The 22,252-nt window shown below is 38.2% G+C and overlaps 2 protein-coding genes across 4 annotated transcripts in view; both read left to right on the top strand.

Annotated features, from left to right (window-relative positions):
* The window catches only part of sm (heterogeneous nuclear ribonucleoprotein L), a 406,278-nt gene that overhangs the window by 189,656 nt on the left and 194,370 nt on the right, over nt 1–22,252 (top strand). The window lies entirely within an intron of this gene.
* Nucleotides 483–5,573, top strand: LOC114249909 (uncharacterized). The gene has a single exon (XM_089737992.1). The coding sequence runs from the start codon at nt 4,452–4,454 to the stop codon at nt 5,202–5,204; it is 753 nt and encodes a 250-aa protein (XP_089594118.1). The 5' UTR covers nt 483–4,451; the 3' UTR covers nt 5,205–5,573.

Genomic DNA, 22,252 nt, shown 5'->3' with positions numbered 1-22,252 from the left:
ATTATTTTGACACAACTTTTAGAACATTTCAATTCAAATAACCTGCTTCATAATAAACAATTCGGGTTTACAAGGGGTCGCTCTACAACGTAATAGCCCTCTCATTGAACTGGGAACAATAATTGGAAATATCCATTAATTAGTCGGGGCCGTACCTACTACCATTGTGCCACGCGGAAGTTTATTTATCGAATCACATTGTTTTGCAAAAGGCTTGGAACGTTTCAACTCGACAGTATAATATTTGAATCCGTAGTCGGAGTATAAATAACGCGCGGAGCATCTAAATTGTGCAGCTGAAATTGTTTTGTTTGGTTCTTCCAACGTTTACAGGGTGTACTATGAACCTTTACTTATGTCTAGACGGAAATAAACTATTAGACTTATGTCTGCCGGAGCAGTAATGCGTTTCGGTTTAAGGGTGGAGCAGCGGTTGTAACCATACTGAGACCTTCGAACTTGTGTCCCAGGGTGGGTGACGCATTTGCGTTGTGGATGTCTATGAGCTTCAGTAACCACTTAGCGCCAGGTGGGCTGTGAGCTCGTCCACCCATTGAAGCAATAAAAAAAAACTAATGGCACTCGAGGACTACCGCGGTAAAGCTATTGCATAGCATTTTTTATCAACTTACGCAATTATAATTAGACAATAATAACTTAATATGAAAACAATAATAAAATAAGACCACGCTATATTTATAAACATTAAGAAAAGCAAAACATTAACTGTCTCCTTCACACTCATAAGCTAGGCCGCGCGAGAGAGAGATGGGCAGACTTGTCATGATGCGCATGCAGTGCGACGTCACGCCGCGTGCTTATTCACAAACACTACAAGCGCACCGTGTGACTGTGTTGAACGCGAGCTACATAGCAGGCGGAGTGGGGGGGTGTTAGGATTTATTTTCGTTACGGAATTTCTTGATTCGGTTGCCGCGCTCAAAGCCCGCGATAAAAGCTGTGCAATAGCTTAAAATACTCAGCAATAAAAAAAAGACGAGTTAAATGATTTTATATTATTTATATAACGTCTACATCCAACACTAAAGCCGTGCAGACAGCCTATAGTATACAATACACCTAAACCTCTCCAAATTTTCCTGGAAAGTTGTTCAATATACTTTTCATTATAATGTTCAAAAGCGGCATATCAGCTAAGAATGTTTGAGGTCATAAAATTAATAAAACTTCAGATATTAAGTAGGTTGTCTTATTTTGTGATGATATTTCATAACTAGGTAAAAACCAAATACCAATATAATATAATAAGATAAATAAAAATTATGACGTCAAAGCTCTACCAAACTTCAGCAGTATCAACATATTCTCAAGAACTACTTTAACAAACATGGTCTAAGACACAAACAACTTTACTTTTCAAATTGTTTAGTTCATTATGAATCACTACATAGTTTAAAAAACACAAGTCGCTTTCTCTGTCCCTATGTATGCTTAAATCTTTAAAACTACGCAACGGATTTTGATGCGGATTTTTTTAATAGATAGAGTGATTGAAGAGGAAGGTTTATATGTTTAATAACATCCATTAAATAATGGAGAAATACTGTTATTTTTGTGGTTTCTAATGTGCTTCACCCCGCGGTGTCACCCGCGATAAGACAATAACCGCGGGTAACATCACGGGACTCAGCTATTAATAATAAAATTTAATGTTTCCGAAGCGAAGCGAGGGCGGGTCGCTAGTATATGTATATAAATAATATAAAAAAACCTCAAAATTAATTCTACCTCAAGTTCATCGTAGGTTATTTTCAAGTTTACGCTCATCCGTGGTGAAAGCTTGCAAAACTCATTACAAATTGACACCAGATAGTCTAGTGCATGGGTCATTAATAACGATGGGATGACATATCGACTCGGACTCTCGGCTAGTGTGGCATTGCGAACAAATCCCCGACGGTCGAGTCCGTTACACGACGCCATTCACACTGCCTCGGAGAACGTCATTAATCGAATCACATTGTTTACAATACCCCGTCTCCACAGCTTTTTATGGGACCCATGTTTTGAGCAAACGCGATTCGGATTAAAATTGCATTTTTCTGTGCTTGAGTTATGTTTTTCCCTACTGGTGGCCTAAGAGGCTATTCCAGTTACGCCCGGACGGGTAGGCGAGCTCACGTACTAAACCTGAGAGAATTCGGTAACACTAGCCCTAGCAAGAGCAGTGCTTCACAGAATCTACCACCGGATCGGATTCGCGACCCATTGAGAAGATCCGATGAGAAACCCAGTGGGCGTTATTCGAGTTTATGTCCATTGGAAGGGCTATGCCCATAGTCACCACGCTTGGGAGGCGGGTTGATGACAGCAATTATATTATGTTCTTGCAGCAGCTGCTGAAAGGACATATAATGCTGCCCATGGCCTGGTGTGTTTTATTTAGGGACATAGCTTATTATGGATTGTTATACGGTATTTGTCGGTCGCAAGGGCCGCGTCCGTTAGCTAGCCGGGTGCACCACGGGCGGGTGAGGTTGGCTATTGAGTAGCTGTGATTCCATTCCCACCCCTTACAGCCCCTTACACGCCAGGACCGCTAATTATGGCGGACTACGGGAGAGGCCTACATCGGCAGTGGAGAGATACAGGCTGATAATGATGATGATGATTCGAGTTTAAACCGTCGTCTAATGATGGAAGATCCTGAAAGAAGGAGTCGTGAATTTCTTATCGATCCGTTTCAATGCTAGAATGAATTCAATGCATTCCGAATTGGTGGTAAAGTCGTGACGATTTGGAAGCGTCTCTGAGGGCTTATAAGAAAGGTTTTTGATTTTGATTTGAGTAACTTTGCTACGTATAATTCATTTTTGTGGCTTTAGATCGACAGGCGAACTCACGGTAGCTGGTAAATAGTTATCAGGGCCCATATATACACTACAATGTGATGTCATTCTGTGTGATGTGGAAGTTTCCTATTTAATTCTATCTATACCGGTATACTTACCGGGAATAGGCAGGGTGGTGGTAAAATCCCGTGGTGGCTTACAATACGATCTACAACTAGTAAATGCCTCCACCACATACCTAAAAATAGTAAAATACCTGTAAGTATTTACTTAAGAGCCCGATAGACCATCACGTAAGCCACATTCTTTGGCATTATAGTAAACAAAGTGTCTTAAATATAAATGATTTTGTTGCGGCTTCACCGCTATAACTCGGGATATAGACGGAAGGGTTTCGTTCCGGCTGTGTGTACGGGATCGCGACCCAGCGTCGACGACCATACTGACTCGAAATATCTGTTAAAAAGCCCATCTAAAGGACTAATGAAAAATTTAGTGTTATTTAGTGATAGCCCATTTATTAAGGAAGGCTTTAGGCTATATAACATCACGGTAAGATCGATACAATTGGAGCACCAATAAAGAATGTTTCAAGATATTTTCACTTTCTACGTAAATGAAGTGGGGGAGTAAAATTTAGCGTTATGCTAAAGTAACTATTCCACGCGGACGGAGTCGCGGGCAAAAGCTAGTTTCTTCAATGGTAATGGCTTTACCTATCAATAAAACCTATCAAATTTGTAAACATTTTCGCAATAACGTCAACGAAAAAACAGTCAAAGACCACTTTGGCTATCACCATTTATCTGATTGTTTCACAAAGCGTACATCAGTCAATTTAGTAGCGTACAATAATGCACTTTTCTACACACACTAAGCATACTTGACGACTGTCGTGCTTTAAACGCTTCCGTTCATGCACTTACACCACAAACGACAATACAAAGCGCTCGTCGCATCGTACACTGCGTTGCAAACAAAAGTGCCTGTTCAATTCGACTAATGGAGGAGGAGATAAGCCCGACGTTGTACGTCACAGCCCATTAGTGCACTCGTTTGAGGCGTACTCTTGAGGCCGCCTCGAAGTGTGGTGCGTCAAGTGTATTTATGACGTTACGAATCTACGGTTTCTGTTTGTGTCGGATTGGAATTCAGTAATTAGTATTCGTATCTTGATTATGCTGTACTGAATAGACAATAGGACAGAATTCTCTTTAGCCTTCGTGGAATAGAAGATACATGATAAAAATCTGAATCGCATTAACGACATTGTGAAGATAAGTTTGCAAGCTGGTTTATAAAACAAAGACAGACTCTCGGTACATTTTTAATTAATATCGGGCTTGTGTTCTAATTATGGATACCGCCATAAATCTATAGTTATATTGTGATCTAGAAATAACAGATAAACGTTAATTTTCGTGACGCCAGATTTGAAATAAAATGGGCTTTGAATTGGAAGGAATGAAACCGGATTAATCTGGTTCTCATGTATCTAAAAACCCACCAGTATATTTATATCATATTATCCGATAAATAACGGTGAAAATACTATCAAAAACCAACAGCGCGCTTTGTATGATAAGAGCATGATAAATTTTAGTAGGCAATTATCAATACAGACGATCGCACGTTGAAATGGATTTTACTGGAAAAGTTGTTATTGTGACTGGGGCCAGTTCTGGTATAGGTGCAGCGTCTGCTATACTGTTCGCTGAATACGGTGCGACTTTGACTCTCGTGGGGAGAAACGAAGCCAGACTCCGAGCTGTCGCCGAGAAATGTCACGCAGCAAAAGGAATCAGCCCCTTATGTGTCAGAATAGACCTTACCCATAAAGACAGTTGCGCTGTGGTAGTAACCGAAACTGTGACCGCGTTCAAAAGGATCGATGTCCTTGTCAACTGTGCCGGTAAAGTCCTCATAGGTTCGCTCTTCGATGAAAATATAGAGGCATTTGACGAGATGATCAATATTAATCTTCGAGTTCCGTACAGTCTCTCGCATCAGGCTCTGCCGTACTTGACGAAGACTAAAGGTAACATTGTCAACCTCACAGCCACTAAGTACGCAAGAGTCAGACATGGGTTTATGGGTTATTCGGTTGCAAAAGCTGGACTTCAGAAATTCACCAAGATTGCGGCAATAGAATTGGCCACGGAAGGTGTTCGAGTAAATTCTGTGCAACCAGGATTGACCAGAACTAATATCCTGTCAAATCTGGCGATGTCTGAGGAAGACCGACAGGTAGCCTACGAGAGGCTCTCGCAGGATATGAAAATTATTGAACCCGAAGAGGTTGCTAGGATGGTTGTCTTCGTAGCGAGTGGGATATGCCCTAATTTGAATGGTGCAGATTTGGATTTAGATGGTGCAACCTCTGTTATGTGATAATATTTGTAAAACATTTGAAATGTGTTGTAATTGATGCTTTTGGGAGTATCAGAAGATTGGGCTATTGTGTTTATTGGGAAGATGAAAGTTTTCGGCTTACGTTATTTTCTGCGCTATGTTTGAATAGAAGCTCATTCTGGATAACCCTTATTTGAATACTACTGTAACATGTCTTCTTAAGTCTTAAGGAAGTGAAAGTGTTCACGTTAATGTGACTTAGTGTTAATTGGATCCACTAGAATTCTTACGGTTTCTATGTCACAGGATGTATCTTTTTTTTTAAATTATGCTCTGCGCCTGTCATTATCGGTTTGTTGCGTTTTAAAATAAACACAAGCTATTACTAATATTATGACATTTAGAAATGAATTTGTTTTTGTTTTTTCTTTATCTTATCAAAACGGTCTTATGATTGTGAGTTTTTAAATATCAATCGATAATTTTGTTGGGAGTTAGTCAAGGTTTGGGATTTAAATGTAAGCACATGTATAATTGTAAGAACAGAGCTCTTAATTAGTTTTTTGAGCTGCTTCTGTTCAACAGTGCATTTCTGAGGTCCATGGACAACAGTTACCACTCTCCATCAGGTCGTATGCGTCTGCAAGACCAATAAAAAAACAGTCATTAAAATGATTTAAGAGAGAGAGGGAGAGAGAGTATTCTTTATTGTACACCAAAAAACAAATAAACTGCGATACATTAAATACAAAAAAGTACAATTGGCGGTCTTATCGCTAAGAGCGATCTCTTCCAGACAACCATCAGGTGGACAAGAATCATTTGGAAACGAACTACGCGCGGTGTACCATTCCAGTGAAATACATATACATATATGTACACATACATATACACATACATATCTCCGTAAATATACATACAATTAATACAAAGTATTATAATATAATAATAATTATTAAAAATAAAAAAGCTTACATCAAAAACAAAACCTTAGCCGCGAAGAAAGCTAGCGTATCATTTGTAATAATATAAGAGACGCAATCAAATACCATAAGTTTAAGTGAAAAATTAAACAAAAAATTAAACTGGCGAACCATATCCGGAGCGTTTTCATACCTTTTCCAAATGAACGAGGAAATATTTAATCTAATTTAAAATTGTACCCCTATCGCGTTTACGAAAGTTTGTTATTTGACAAAGGCAGCCCCCGAAAATTGTTCCGCTGATAAACGCTCCTTCCGTAGCTTTACACGTGACTTGTTCATAATGCGACCAATTAGTTGAGACAACTCTCATTTACAAAGCTCTTTCGAGATTCATTTCCGCGGAATGGCAATTGAAACTTCTAATGTGCTCCTAAATCAAGTGGAGACAGTTATGTTTTAGGATATGATTTTACCTATTGGCACGTCGATAAGAATTCATGAGACCATTTGTTGTAACTTTTTTTTTTGGTTAGATAGCTGAATCCACTCAAGGTCCAACTGGGGTTGAGTGGCTACCGGAATCCAAGGAGATCACAACATGGACGCTGCCCCTCACCTTTAGACATGAGGTCTAAGTCAATTGTACCTCAATTGTCTCAACGGCTGAGCTAAGTTTTGGATCGGAACGCCTTGTTTTTAGACCGGGACTAATCCTCCTACGAAATTACTGCGCCTAGTGGGCGCGCGAAATATGTTTTTTATTTATTCATTGCTTAGATGGGTGGACGAGCTCACAGCTCACCTGCTGTTAAGTGGTTACTGGAGCCCATAGACATCTACGACGTAAATGCGCCACCCACCGTGAGATATAAGTTCTAAGGTCTCAGTATAGTTACAAAGGCTGCCCCGCCCTTCGAACCGAAACGCATTACTGCTTCACGGCGGAAATAGGCGGGGTGGTGGTACCTACCCGTGCGGACTCACAAGAGGTCCTACCACCAGTAAAATCTGTACCATCTGTCAAATACCTTGTGTCACACCTCCAAATCTCATCACTCGTCTGCACGTCTATCTTAATATAACTTTTTTGCTTTGCTTTAAGCGGCGAATGTAAGTGCATTTACGAATCTTGTTTAGTTTTGCGTGAGTAGGCCCTTGTAGCAGCACAGCTGCTCAAGTGCTCTGTAAATATGGGGATTCGAAATTGTATACTTGCACTATGCAGGATGAAGTTTGTCAAATATATCGACTATCGTTTTTAATGTTTATTGGCGTCAAAATAGCAGCTCAGAACTTGCATGCTGCCGTCAATTTCAAGATACTAGGCTGTATGTTTTATTCTGCACTTGATATTACAGGTTTGTGCTATCATTATCAAGGAAGAGTAGACGGTCAATGCTCTCGCGGCCGATCATCCACAAGGTGGACAGACTTAAGTCATTTACGAAATGTTCCCTTACTGAATGTACATGACGGCGCCAGGGATGACTGAGCGGCAGTTCCGTCATCATTCTTATTCCGTTGAACCCAGTGTATTGCAATACTTGCAATAAAACTCAATAAAACCGACAAACCGACAGACCGACCGACCGACTTGACTGCTTGAGAAAGACTGAGATGACTTTGTCCACGCACCGCCATTTTATATGGCGTGGCTGGCGTTACGGCGTCTATCCTACACTTTTGTGATATTTATCAAAACAACATTTTATCATTTAAGTAACAATCAAAACAACGTCTTAATATTACTAAAATCGTTATCCAATACATAAATTATTATTAAAATTTATGTTTTACCAATACTTATTTATTTATCCAGTCATTTGTGTTTATAAAGATTAAACACACTCTGAACACTCCCACATCAAAACCGTGTCCGCTAAATATATAAACATGGTAGAATAACAGTTTCATCTTGCTAACAATAAAGTAAATAAACTAAACTTTATTTTTTATTTTTTTTATTGCGCTTGTAGGCGGACGAGCATACGGCCCACCTGATGGTGAGTGGTTACCGTCGCCCATGGACTTCAGTAATGCCAGGGGCAGAGCCAAGCCGCTGCCTACCGCTTAATACTCTCCACAAGCCTCGTTTGAAGAAGGACATGTCATAGCAAAAACTATATATTTATTATGTTATTTATTGCCAATAGTGACGTTTGCGCCCGCATATACGTACCGCCACAAATAGAGAGAGATGGAGAAGTCTCTCAAAAGCCACAACCAAGCATTAAGACATACGTAACCACGACCACTCCGCCGGGAGTGTACGACTGAGAAGAAGAATTTATCAGCATCTTCTTCCCAGCGAATTATTCTCATTATAATGATCTATACGTTAATTTTTGAGTCGTTCGTGAGTAAGTTTACGTGCGTATGATAATATGCTTCTTTCCGATGTAACTTATCGAACTCTACGTAAATAATTTTAAAGATATTGATCTACTGGGTTTCTTGAAGGATCTTCTCGGTGGGTCGCGATTCCGATTCGATAATAGATTCAGCGCAGCACTGCTCTTGCTAGGGCAGATGTAAGCAACTTCTCCCACCCACAATAAGTATGAATAACAAAAGTACTTTAAGACTGTAAAATGAATTAAAACCGGCGTTACCAATTCAATCTGTCATCTGTCGGTGGCGCATTTACGTTGTAGATGTCTATGGGCTCCAGTAACCACTTAACACCAGGTGGGCTGCATCTAAGCAAAAATAAAATAATAATAAACACATTTCAAAACGAAAAACATATTTGTGGTTGCGCACATCAAATGCGTTCCTTCGATCTTCCTTCCTCTACGTAAGCACTCTGCTCTCAAACGGCTATAAATACCACCACTACAAGCCTAATGCAATATTTTTATTTATTTATTTATAACATCTTCAAGGAAGCGACTTCTTGGCTCAGCTTTATTTTAAATTTCATGAGCTTTCAATACAAGGTAATTAGTTGAAGTGACGTCACATAGTCAGGGAATATTGTTATTATGTACCTTATTAAAAAGCCATGTAGGTATACTATTGAACTATTGTTTTAAATTATTGTACGTGTTTGTATTTTAAGAGGCTTAAATAAGTATTATTATTATTATTTATTACTATTACACGAGACTGTCTACACAATTGCGATTTAGTTTATATAGTATACTAGGATATATTAGGTTGAAATATTAACCAATTCAATAATCACCAACACCTCAAGATTGAGATGCACTTTCTTTATATTTTTTTTGTTTTTTTTGTACATTTTTTCCGTAAAAGAAAAATCAATTTTCGATTTGATTTGGTTGATAACCATAAAATAACTTACTCATAAAAGCTAATTACATAGCTACACTAAAGTTAAGTTTAACGAAAATCAGTCGACAAATATAGTGCAAAAAATGTAGTTAACTGTTTTAGCTTTGTCTAATTAAATATTGTCGTTTATCCACATATTAGAACCAGTAACCTTTTATTTTTATTTTCCCTACCTAATTACAGGTAACCTTGAGGGGCCATTCTGGTTTCACTCGACGGGCGAGCTTACGTAGCTCAGCTTGAGTGGAGGTGCCCTAACAAGGGTTAGTGCTTGTGTGGATTTACCACTGGATCGGAAACGCGACCCACTGCGAAAACCCGGCGAGAAACTCAATGGCTTGGATCTGTGGGTTAAGTTGCACGTCGAACTCTTCGTCGCATGTGACCTGTTCGAAAAGAATGTTTTTTTTTTCTACCTAAGCTGATGGTCTAGAGAGACCATATCAGCGTCACCGGGCTAGTAGGTGTGCTCACGGCGCTCAAACCTGACGTTGTTGCTAATACGAACCCTAGCAAGAGCCGTGCTTAGCAGAATCTACCACCGGATCGGAAACACGACCTACTGAGAAGATCCGGCGAGAAACTCAGTGGGCTGTGTCTGTGGGTTACTTTACTCGCCGAGCCCTTCGTCGCAAGCGACGGGTTCAACAAGGACGATGACCGGTAGGGAATGGCGACTAACATACAGTGCTTTAATAAGCTTCTTACCTTGCGTTTGTATGGTATCACCCCCCCATCCGTGGGCTTTGAAGAATGTCTTCACTGGTAGTACTTGTGTTACTGATTATCATAAGCTACTGCGACTATCCACTGTGGACTGATCTTCGTTTGCCTTCGAAATATAAATAAATGTTATAACTAAAAAAAAAACATTTTCGTTTGAAAATTGAACATCCTGTATAACAAATACACAGTAGAGTTCATTCAACCTTTTGTATTTTCGACTTCCGGTTATGTTCGATCGGCGACGCACAGACAGACAGCCGCGATTGACGTTTCGACATTTATTTATGTACACAATCAGATGGTTTTAACTGTACACATTATTATCGTGAGTACAGAGATGTTTGAAAGACAGAAAAATGTTTGAATTTTTGTTGTTAATAAAATAGTTTTTTATTAAATATATATAGACTAGCTGACCCGGCAGACTTCGTAGTGCCTCAATCGATAAACAAAAGACCTAAACTTTTGTATAAAATCAACATAAAACAAACAAAAATAATCCGTCCGGCGGGAGACACATCAAAGGGAAAACAAAATTGTTTTAATTTGATTTAATTCCGAGCATTTTCATAATTATCTACCTTTTAAACCTTCTCTGGACTTTTACAAATAATTCAAGACCAAAATTAGCCGAATCGGTCCAGCCGTTCTCGAGTTTCAGCGGGACTAACGAACAGGAATTCATTTTTATATATATAGATAGTTTCTGTTCTTATTTAAACCGTGTGATGTTTCTGATAGCTAGGTTGACTTGTTCCCCGGTTTTTCCCCCCTACCTATTCGCTGGTAGCCTAGGGGGCTATTCTAGCTACTCCCGGACGGGTCCTCGTCTTTATAAGCAATGAATATGAATGAAATCAATGTACGTTATTGACACTCATAGAAATCTGCTGCCCGTTCTGCTGTGAGTGAGATTTTTCAGTACATTCTAAATAGCTTCGTACGATAGTGACGCATAGTTGTTATGTGTCGAGTTTGGGGGCTGGAATCATTTACTAAGACCATACAACTCATATCTCAAGACAGGTTTCGCATTTACGTTGTAGATTTAAAAAAAAAACTTAGATAGGGGGACGAGCCCACAGTCCACCTGGTGTTAAGTGGTTACTGGAGCTTATAGACATCTACGATGTAAATGCCGCCACCCACCTCGCGATATGGTTGTAAGGTCTCAGTATAGTTACAGCGGCTGCCCCACCTTTCAAACAGAAACGCATTACTGCTTCACCTAGTACCTACCCATGTGGACTCAAAACACGTCCTACCACCAGTAAAATGTGTATGGGCTCCGGTAACCGCTTAACACCAGGTGGGACGTGAGCTCGTCCACCCACTTAAGTAATAAAAAAGCTGAAATAGCCCCTAGGCTACCAGCTATTAAGTAGGAAAAAATGGGGTTGGAATACCTTTTTTTTTGGTCAGGAGGAAATCCCCGAACTTCCGCCCTCCACTGGGTGGGGATGGAGGGCGGGGCATGTCGGAGTCGGACTAACTAAAACCTCCTGTCGCTCTACAACCAACGTCCAAACCTCGCATGAGACAGAACTCTTGAAAAGTCAAAGGGGGGAAAGTGAAGCGTTTAGTGCGGAGCACATCTCTCCCGTCACTGTCCCCCTCGGGACGCCGGAACGGCGGTCGTCGGCGCCACGACCAGCAGCCCTCTCGGTCGGCTGGAATACCTAACCGTCAGTCGATCGGATTAACTACAACGAGCCGACGAAGAAAAAACACGCACACGCATACACGCACGCACACTAACCCTAATTCCCTATCATTGTTCCAACTCACGAACCCCGATTAATGTTAATTAATCATGTCCATTTAATATATTACATACAAATACATCATTCACACTCGAACGAAAAACATTGCCTATTATAAGTTCACGACATAAATTAATATCTTTGTAATTTAGAATTTCAAAAATCGCTTCAATAGTATGGCGGTCTATTAAAATCAAATATATCCACTGGAGGTGCGAACATCGAACGATATACGGCTTTATCGGATAAGTAATAAGGTATCTTTTTTAATGAATACACGCCACAATCGACGGACCCGTCAGCTGTTTTGGCACGTGGCCATAAGCTAGAGCTAGTTACAGTTGGTCTCTCTATTAGTACTTTAATGTTAGCAATGAAGGTTCTAGTTTGGATTGTCAGGAGCTTCGAATGAGTAAACTTTTAAGAATATTTACATACGCAAGTCTGCTAATAGCCTGTGTAATTTATTACTTAGAATTAGTGTAATAGTGAAGAAGAGAAGAGATGATTTTTGCGTTAGTGTGCGTGCGGTATGTTATTATGTTTTTAAAATTGTTGATTGACTCGATGTTTTGAGTAGTTTTTTGCCTACGAAAGTAGAGGAGTATACATAAAGAAACACCAAACTAAAGGTAGCCAAGCTAAAGGTAATATGTATATTCAAAATACATTACAACCAATTTTACAATTTGCAAAGCTGTGTTCTTGGATCCTCCTTGCGTCAATAAACCTCAATGCTGAGGGTCGTGGCCACATGAGGCTTTCTTGGGAAAATACACATGGTGGGGTCCCGCATCCTTCCACGGTAGTCCCTTTAGAAGGGATTTAGTTTTTCGAGTCCGCTGAAGCCTTATTTTGGGTCCTGCTAATTAAGCGCTGCCTGACATTCGGCGTTAACTGTTTTTTTGGTGGAAAGATCAAACTCCAACTCAACCCTTCCCTTTCTCATCTGGTTTTGGTACCGGTATTGGCAGAATTACCAGACTCTATACTAATGATAGTACTTTATGTTATATAAATGTGGGATCTTCTATTCGATTTGGGCCAGTAAAGAGGACGATTGCTTCACAAAAACATAATTTTTATTCCATCTTCTGGTCTTCTTGGTCTTATAGAAAAGTAAAGAAATTTTATACGTGCTCCGTCTTCCTAGTTACAATAAATCTGTTTGCCATTGCGTCGGGTAGTTAACTACCCTGAGTCCTCCTCTCGCTCAAAAGAAAACTATCTGTCAAACATTCATTTGTCGTCTCTGTTACCTTCTAACCCAACATCTCCTATCACTCTCACTCAGTCATGCTCCATATCTATCTATACTAATATATATGTCGTCGGCGGCACCAGGGATGGCTGAGCGGTAGCTTCCGTCATCACTCGTATTTGATTGAACTCAGTTTATAAAAAGTCAATAAAACCTTTTGAATAATAATTATTGAAACTCAACACACACAACTTTCACAATGACAGGATAAACCGACAGTTTCGTTGCACATACCGACAGACCGACTGACTGACTGACTGACTGAAACGGACGGAATCACTGTCTGACACGAATGCTACGACTCTGTCCACGTACCGCCATTTTATAACTGGCGTTACGGAGTCTACCCTTCATTTTGTGATATTTATCAAAACAACATTTCATCATTTAAAATAATAATCAAAACCACCGTCTTAATATTACTAAAAGTCGTCAACCACGACACGGCCATTCTGTCACTTTGACGTTTGTGTATCGTTGATATTCCGAACTATTGACCCGGATGCGACATATAATAAATCTACAATAGTTTTTACGGATGTTCCGTTATAACTACTGAACCGTGCATCCGATTGACTTGAAACTTGGTATCCATGTAGAAAATACATGGACTCCCTACACCAGTTGCGGGGGCGTTAATGATGAGAATCTTTGTGGGGGTGAGAAATAATAATGTTAATTTTAAATGCCCAGCGAAGCGGAGTGATACAACTAGTCATTCCTAAATACATTTAAGCACCAAACTGATCTACCATGTTTTCACGAATGACTTCCACTATGAGAAAGCAACATGATATAGTAAAATAGAAGCTGTGTAATATGTTTGAATAGCTAGTGAATGTGTTAAAGAAAACTATAAATATTCGGATGTGTGGTGTCGTGGGACACCGGATAGGAACGAAGTTCCTTATTATAAAAATATGAATTTTAAGTTCTATTCGAGGTATAAAGAAAATAACACTGGATGTTTCGCAACAACCCACGGTCATTCGGTAACGTGCGAACTTATTGTGGTACACTTCATTCACGGTTGTTTGCATAAGAGTTGGTGTATTGCGCAAACGAACGCTCTGAAATCGTGGTCAATGAATGATAAAAAAAATGTTATTTTTTGTACGTTATTACAAAGTTAAGTCGTACACTGTGTGCTTTACTAATAAAAATCTTACGTTACGGACGTTTTTTCCGGTTAGGGTAGCCCTCCGCATCGTCCCATAAGGTTATTCGTTCCAAAAACATCGACTTCCACTATGAGAAAGCGACATGATATAGTAAAATCAAAGCCGTGTAATATGTATGAATAGCTAGTGAAAGTGTTAAAGAAAACTATAAATATTCGGTCTTTTGTACGAGAATCAGATTGTATAATAGTTTGTTGGTCCGAGGTACTCACACTAGTAAAAAAATTAAATATTACACAAACCAGGAATTATGGTTTGTTTAGAATGTTAAAAAAAAAGATGTTAGATTTTTTTCTTTTCAGAGTCGCGATTATACACAGTTTTGTCACGGATTTTTGTGTAAGCAATTTGTCTTTGGATTAAAACAAAAAATGTAGCCATTAATGAGGTACACGTTGTGATTATTTGTTAAAAAGTTTTTTTTGTTATTCAAACCTTAGTTTTGTACCAAGATTAATCTGTTCGGTTGATGCAAAGAAAAATTTAAGGTATTAATTAGTTTATTGCTATTTAGTGTTTATGTAGACTGTCACAAGTCGTAGATATAATTAAAAGTAGATTTACAATTTAATTTCGCGCTTTTTAATGTGGTCCTGTCATGACTCTTGTCCGTGATCTGTAAAATATTTGAAAATAATACTAAATCAAACGCGACATAAAGTCATAAAAGTAGTTAAAGATATTGATGTTTTAAGTCCTTTGGAAAATAAGTGTCATGAAATTGGATAGTATATGTTGGAGCAAGTCGGTTCTATGATGTTTTTAAAATGATGAATGCGCCAACTTTATACTACAAAATAAATGCCACAGAATATTTTTGTTTTTGTTTTCTTGCCCTCATCCCACATAATGTGAGATCAGCGCAGCATATCATCTTATCGTGCTGCATAGAGATTTGCAATGAGTTTTACGACCGCCCGCCCCTGTGACGTCACCCTTCCTCTTTTAGCGTTCTCCTTTTACTTCATCCGTTTTTCGTTCTACGATTTGAATTTTATTGAAAACTAGCTGACCCGGCAGACTTCGTAGTGCCTCAATCGATAAATAAAAGACCTAAACTTTATTTAAACTTAAAACAAACGAAAGGAATCCGTCCTACGGTGGACACATCAAAGGAAAAACAAAATTGTTATTTTTATTTAATTCCGAGCATATTCATATTTATCTACCTTTTTAAACACTTCCACAAATAATTCAAGACCAAAATTAGCCAAATCGGTCCAGCCGTTCTCGAGTTTTAGCGAGACTAACGAACAGCAATTCATTTTATATATAGGTAAACATTTACACTATAATTTTGATTTTCAAATAAGGAAAGAAATAATAACATTTTTGGTCTTGTATTTTCATAATAATGTCGCGAAATACTCCGAACACCCTATCGTCTTACTGACATGTGAAATACTATTGTCGGTCTTTTCGAGCGTTTCTAGCGGAACTTTCAAATTCAGCTGCTCTGATCTGAAATTGTCGGAAACTAAACTCATCTGCATGTAATGTTTATGTTCGAAAATTCATACTTGCTCACGTATGTAAAATAACTCAGTATAAATATTACCGCACTGGTAACAAACGGAATTATTTATTTATTTATTTATTTATTACCTTTCAAGGACTTACCAGTCAACCAAAGGTAGTGCAGACTAAATAATGGTAGGTGCAATAAAAATTATATTTAATTACGGATACATACACAAAAATACATATACATACATATATAATAATAGTTTAAACAGTATTCAAAGGAATATATCTATACTAATATTATAAAGAGGAAAGATTTGTTTGTTTGTTTGTTTCGAATAGGCTCCGAATCTACTGGACCGATTTGAAAAATTCTTTTTCCATTAGAAGCCGACATTGTCCCTGATGAACATAGGCTACTTTTTTTTACTTTTTTTTATTTTTTTTTTGTTTCATGTGTGTTTTAATGTTTCCGAAGCGAAGCGAGGGCGGGTCGCTAGTTAATTAATAAACTCACTTAACAAATTAATTATCTATAACTACCCACCCAAAAAAAAATTATATGAACTCTAACTACCCTACAAATTAAAAATGTATTAGGGCAACGTAAATGACAGTCGCAAATCATGGCAGACAGCCGAGTTTAGGTACGGAGTACAAATGTTAGGGTAATTAAAACTGGATTAAGGATATGAAAGGATATTTCAAACGAGTAGGTGAGAGACGATTTACGATTTTGTTTTAACGTAAGCGCTATCTGATAGGGGGGATTGTTTTAAATGATTATTTGTTTTTTTTATATATAAAGTTTGGATTGTTAATAATGTGATATTATCGACCAGAAGTGAGGTGGGTAGTAAAAAAATAAAAAGGAAAGAAATTACACTGAACTGGCCTAATAATTGAATATGCAATTTCGAAAAGGGGCACATCTCTGAAAATGTAAAATGTTCAGGAAATGAAACAAACTGATTATTTTCTAAAGCAGTGTAAAATCTAAAATATTAACAGTTGTGATATATTTTAGTGTTAATTGGCAATTGAAAATTACTGGAATTATTATAAAATGGGTGTAGGTGAGCCTCAAAACTACATGTATATGAAAAAACGTATTTGACAAAATATGCGACATGTGCCCTTTTCGAAATTGCATATTCAATTATATTTCACTAAATTAATCACAACTTCTAACGAAATGATTTCAGTCTACTATTTATTTATTTATTTAAATAAGTACTGCCACATCACAAACATCTAACATTGAAAATAAATTTAAACTATTTAATTTATGGCCTGATGCATGTGACAACAATGACGTACATAGCATTGGCAATTCATCGGCTGGAAAATGGAATACAATAATAATAATAAAAAAAACAGTACTATTTGTTGAAATATTAATAAAAATGTCTAAAAATTTCATGTCATATCAAAAAGAAGAAAAGAAGAAATGTTAATACAATGTCAAGCAACAGCAAATCAGTTATAGAACAACAAATGATTAACGATTAAAGTTAAGGTGCGTTTTTTCTTTCTTTTCCTATTTTGTCCTTAAATACACGCAACTTGTCGTGGAACACATCAAGATCAGGCATTACTGTGATAAGGGAATGATACTTATCAATTATTCTACGGAGAGGTGTCTGCCGTCCCAAATTAGATTTTACAGGTGGGGTGTAGAAGATATATTTGCGATGATAGGTACGGGGAACCTTTAAAGGCATGTTCTCTAGAAAGTAGCTACACTGATATTGACCGCTCATGACTTTGTGGAAGAAGGACATGTCCAATAAAAGTACCCGTTCACGAAGAGAACACATTCGAAACCTAATTAGGCGCTCTTTGTAAGGATTTCTGTGCGAAAAACCGCTAGAATTATAAGCTAAATGCCTAGTGAACGCTCTCTTTGAATGCTCTCAACGCGCTGCGAATCCGAAATACTACTATCGAAAACTTTTAAAATTACACAACAAGTCTCAAATGTTTCAGTTTCAACAAGAACCGCACGCACGAACGCCACGCACAAACAAAAAAGGCCAAAGCGCAGCGAGGGATCGTTTTTATAGTTTAACGCTGCCTCTTGGTCGGGGGTTGCCTGGATTCGGTAATAGTGATAAAAAAAAATATAATTTCAAATATATGCCTAAGAATACGTATAGTTCCGCCGGATTCTGTTTCTGCCACGAAATTTTCTCATTCCATCGGAGATTAATCGCTCAAGATGGCCGACGGAATTCCTGTGGAATGTCTATAGGCTCTGATGATAACCTTTTACTGTGAATGTTGTTGTTGTAGTCCTAAGGTACCCCGCTGGTACATAGGGCCCTTACAAGTTGTCTCCACTTGACCCTGTCCTTGCGTTTGCTCCTTGACATCACTCCAGGTCACGTTGGCAAGTATGTATATGGCGACCAGGTCTACTCCTGCCAAGCGGTTGCCACTCAAACGCGATTGATGCTGCGTTGACTCCGCTGCGCCGTAGAGCGTGTCCTATCCAACGCCATTGATGTCTTGCGCGATGGGGTTTTGGTCACATTTAATCCATTTACTATGAAATAGGCTTCGATAACTATTTAACGCGAGGCGGGTCGAAAGATTTGTTAGACTTTCCACAAAAAAAAAATATAAAGGTAAAAACTGTCCGTACGTACCTTCCTTCCTATACACACCTTAGCCTGAATTAATTTTACTATAAAATATAATGCTAGCGGGGCTGAAGTCTCGTGCTGAGTAGCGTAATGATAATTAACTTAAATTCTTTTGCAGGCTGCAAACCATTTCCATAGCGAATTTCTTTAAAATCGATTCACGGGTCTCGTTAATACACATTACAAACAGACAGCTATTTTCGTATTTAAATAACTAGTGGTCCCGCAGTAGTCGAAATCAGACTATAAAAAATTGAAATTATAAGTTTCAACATTATTATGGTCCTATTGTTACAGATTTCGCCAAGACCATACTATAGATAAATACTCGTAATATTAAAGATAAATAATACTAACCTATTCTCAATTTGACTACGGACTTTACGCAATAACAAAATTTTTACAATAAACAAAGAGTATATGTGTGTGTGTCAAATACATGATACTGTGTATAATGTTTTCTTTATTGATTTAATGTATCCTTTATGCATTATTTTAAAAAAATATTAGTATTGCGCATTTCTTCTATATATTCTCTATAAGTGTGGAAAATTGCATAGACCTCCGTCCGCGCAATTTTTGTAAAGAGGAATATAAAGTTTTTGCTTCACGTATTAATATATAGATGGTGTAAATCGCCCTAAATTTTCACACCGTGATCTCATTATGCGGCCATAAAAGAAAAATTAACCTACAACCTTACGATTTAAAATCGAACACATTAAAAGACCTTATCGGAGCGATCTATTATCGTCGTTTCGAAATAAATTTAATTTCCTGTAACACGTTCGATCGGTTCGAACGCCGACACGAGAGTAACGTTTGTGGGCCGGAAATTTTCTGTCTCTACCCGCGCATTTTCAACTTACGGTACGGTAGGCATAATTTTAGATTTCTCAATATTTGTTTTTGTTATACAACATGAAACAGAATTGTATTAAGTTGATCTTTACAGTTTTAAAAATACATCTCTTCCAAGAAAAGTTGGTTTCACGAACAATTTTGGATAGGAATATTTTTTTATTTTTGTCGCCCTTGTAGACAGACAAGCACACGGCCTACCTGATGGTGAGTGGTTACCGTCACCCATGGACTTCAGCAATGCCAGGGGAGAGCCAAGCCAGCCAGACGAGCACACGGCCTACCTGATGGTGAGTGGTTACCGTTACCCATGGACTTCAGCAATGCCAGGGGAGAGCCAAGCCGCTGCCTACCGATATTATTGAATATAAAATGTTTCGACGCAGAAAAATATGTTTTTTCACGATATGTGAAATTTTACGATTCAGTTCGCCAACTTAACAATAACCTAAATTGAATCCATTACCGGAACCCTCCTCGACATATGAGGTTGTAACAAAAATTCGCTGGACATGGGACTCACAACGCAAGCCGTTTATGTGAGTCATGAGGTCGAATATAACGGCTGTGCTCTACTTCCAACCGAAAAGAATTATTGCTTAGTGGAAGAAATGGACAGGACAGTGGTACTCAATTTTTGGACCTCGCATATCCTACTTACATTTTGTGTGTGTATTACTCTGAATGTATGTTGATGACAACAGCTAAATGAATTGAGCTGAGCTATAGAAAAGCTAAATGTCACTTTCGACTATTAATGTCGTCATCTCGATAAAAACAGTCAATAAAATTATTTAAGTACAGTGTGCGCTAGAAGATAATAACCTTTCATCGTTCATTTTACTATGTGCGAATTGATATTTTGGCTTGGCAAACTATTGTTGGACAGGCGTTCAGATCTATAATTATTCGCACTATTTTTCCGTTTTCTTTTCTTAGTACATATAAGTGTATTGTGCCTTGTGGAGTGTTCGCGAAGGATGGTTTTCGTGTGGTTATGGTATTAATAATAGTATTTTTTTTTTTCTTTTCCTAATTATGGTGATAGGCTTGAGCGGCTATTTCAGCTTCTCCTTGACGTGTAAGTGAGCTAACGGGGCACAAACCGGGAGTGTTGCTAACACTGGCCCTAGCAAGAAACGGACTCTGCGATGGTATCTTCAAATCTGAGTTCCTATTTATTAGTTTTATGGAAATAAGGGCATTCATACAGAGTGGCAGTACGAGTCAAGACTAATAACTTTGTTTTATGAATACCTTACGTTACGAGCAGGATTTAAAGTTAAGAGAAAATTATCCGGTGAGATTTAGTGCTCTTGTTATGTTGTAAGCGGCATAAATAATACCGGTGTGGATATTTCTAGACTAAGACGAATCTAGATTTTCGAACATCCTGTATATGTACACGTCACAACTCACTCCCAACTTTATAGTCGCAAACGTCACGATAAATTATCCGTCGGCCATTTTGTTTAATTAATTTAACGGCGCGAACTCGTCGAGTGCATGTGATTTGTGACGGACATTTAGTATAAATTTCATAAACGTTGCAACATTGCATTGTTTCTAGAACCTTCTTTGATGTCGCGACGGAAGCTGATTACGATTTTGCGTGGGTAATATCGGTGTAATGAGCATTCATATGGCCTGATTAAATGTTGTGTAACATAGGAAGTTTCACACGGCATTATGTTGAAAGAAAGAGACAAATGATGTTGTAACATAGCCTTCGCCGTTGTAGATAAATAAATAATTACGGTTTTTTGTTTTGTTGTTGTTGTTGTATTTTACAAGCGGACATGCCTTATTTTGTTTTGTTTATCTGTTCCCTTGTTTGAATCTAGTGGTAGATTTTGCCGTGACGCTTATGTATTACAAGAGGTCTTACCACCAGTAATTATAATTTGCGAGTCTGATTTTTATTACACGATTAGCTAGCTGTATCCGTCCGCTTCGTTGGGATTTAAAAATAGCATTATTATTCCTCACCCCCACAAAGATTCTCATCATTAACGCCCCCGCAACTGGTGTAGGGAGTCCAACACTCATATAAATATTAGCCTATCTATTAAGTACATGTATTTTCTACATGAATACCAAGTTTCAAGTCAATCGGTTGCACGGCTCAGTAGTTATAACGGAACATCCGTAAAAACCACTGTAGATTTATTTATTAGTATAGATAACGCGAAACAGTTTTGTGTTCGAATTTAAAACGCGTAACACCATTTTTACCGCAAAATTTTACTAACATTATAAACCATATCGCACGTCTTAAGATTGGCTTTCTGTATTAACATTGTGATGTTGAGTTGTGAGTCCTGACATAGCTGGAATAGCCTCCTAGGCCACCAGCGGAAATATCGTTACGCGCTGGGGTTCGGGATACATAAATGCTCCAACAAAGTACAACTTAAAACTGTATTTATCACATAGAACATTTCACAAACACTTTAAAATTCTCAATTCACTTCTTCCGCTTCGCTTAAGGTGATCCGTTCGCTGTTTCGCTTCCAGTAGTTCCGATTACTAACTGACTGCGAGCCATCCCTGCAACGTTTTTATAGCCGATAGCACATCCCTAGAATTATCAAGAATAATCCACACATTTCCGGTAGTGTGTTTCCGCTATCTGACAATAGATGGCGTTGTACTTCTCGAGCGTTCTAGATGCTACTAGATCTTTCGATATTCGTTCGACTATTCGGCGATAGATACTCTTACCGGCGTAACAATATGTAGAAAAATAAATAAAGCTGTGTTCTTCCTCTATGTCTGTCTAATACAATAGGAAAAAAAACGAAGCGATCTTACGATATGTTTGTTTGTTCTTCACAACAATGGCACAAACCTAAATACTTTTAATTTTACAGTACAACTTAAAACAAAACAATTTATATCTAGTCGTGTGTATTTAGCGACCGACTCTTAATACGCGTCCGTTTAAATGTCGTAACATA

Source organism: Bombyx mandarina, chromosome 24 (genome assembly GCF_030267445.1).
Source record: "Bombyx mandarina strain Sakado chromosome 24, ASM3026744v2".
In the NCBI taxonomy this organism is placed as follows: domain Eukaryota; kingdom Metazoa; phylum Arthropoda; class Insecta; order Lepidoptera; family Bombycidae; genus Bombyx; species Bombyx mandarina.
Note: the sequence above shows the minus strand (reverse complement) of the source record. Positions and strands in the feature narration are given on the sequence as shown.

Bases quoted from the DNA above. Each gene is read 5' to 3' on its own strand.
- LOC114249909 (XM_089737992.1), top strand. From the start codon at position 4,452: ATGGATTTTACTGGAAAAGTTGTTATTGTGACTGGGGCCAGTTCTGGT.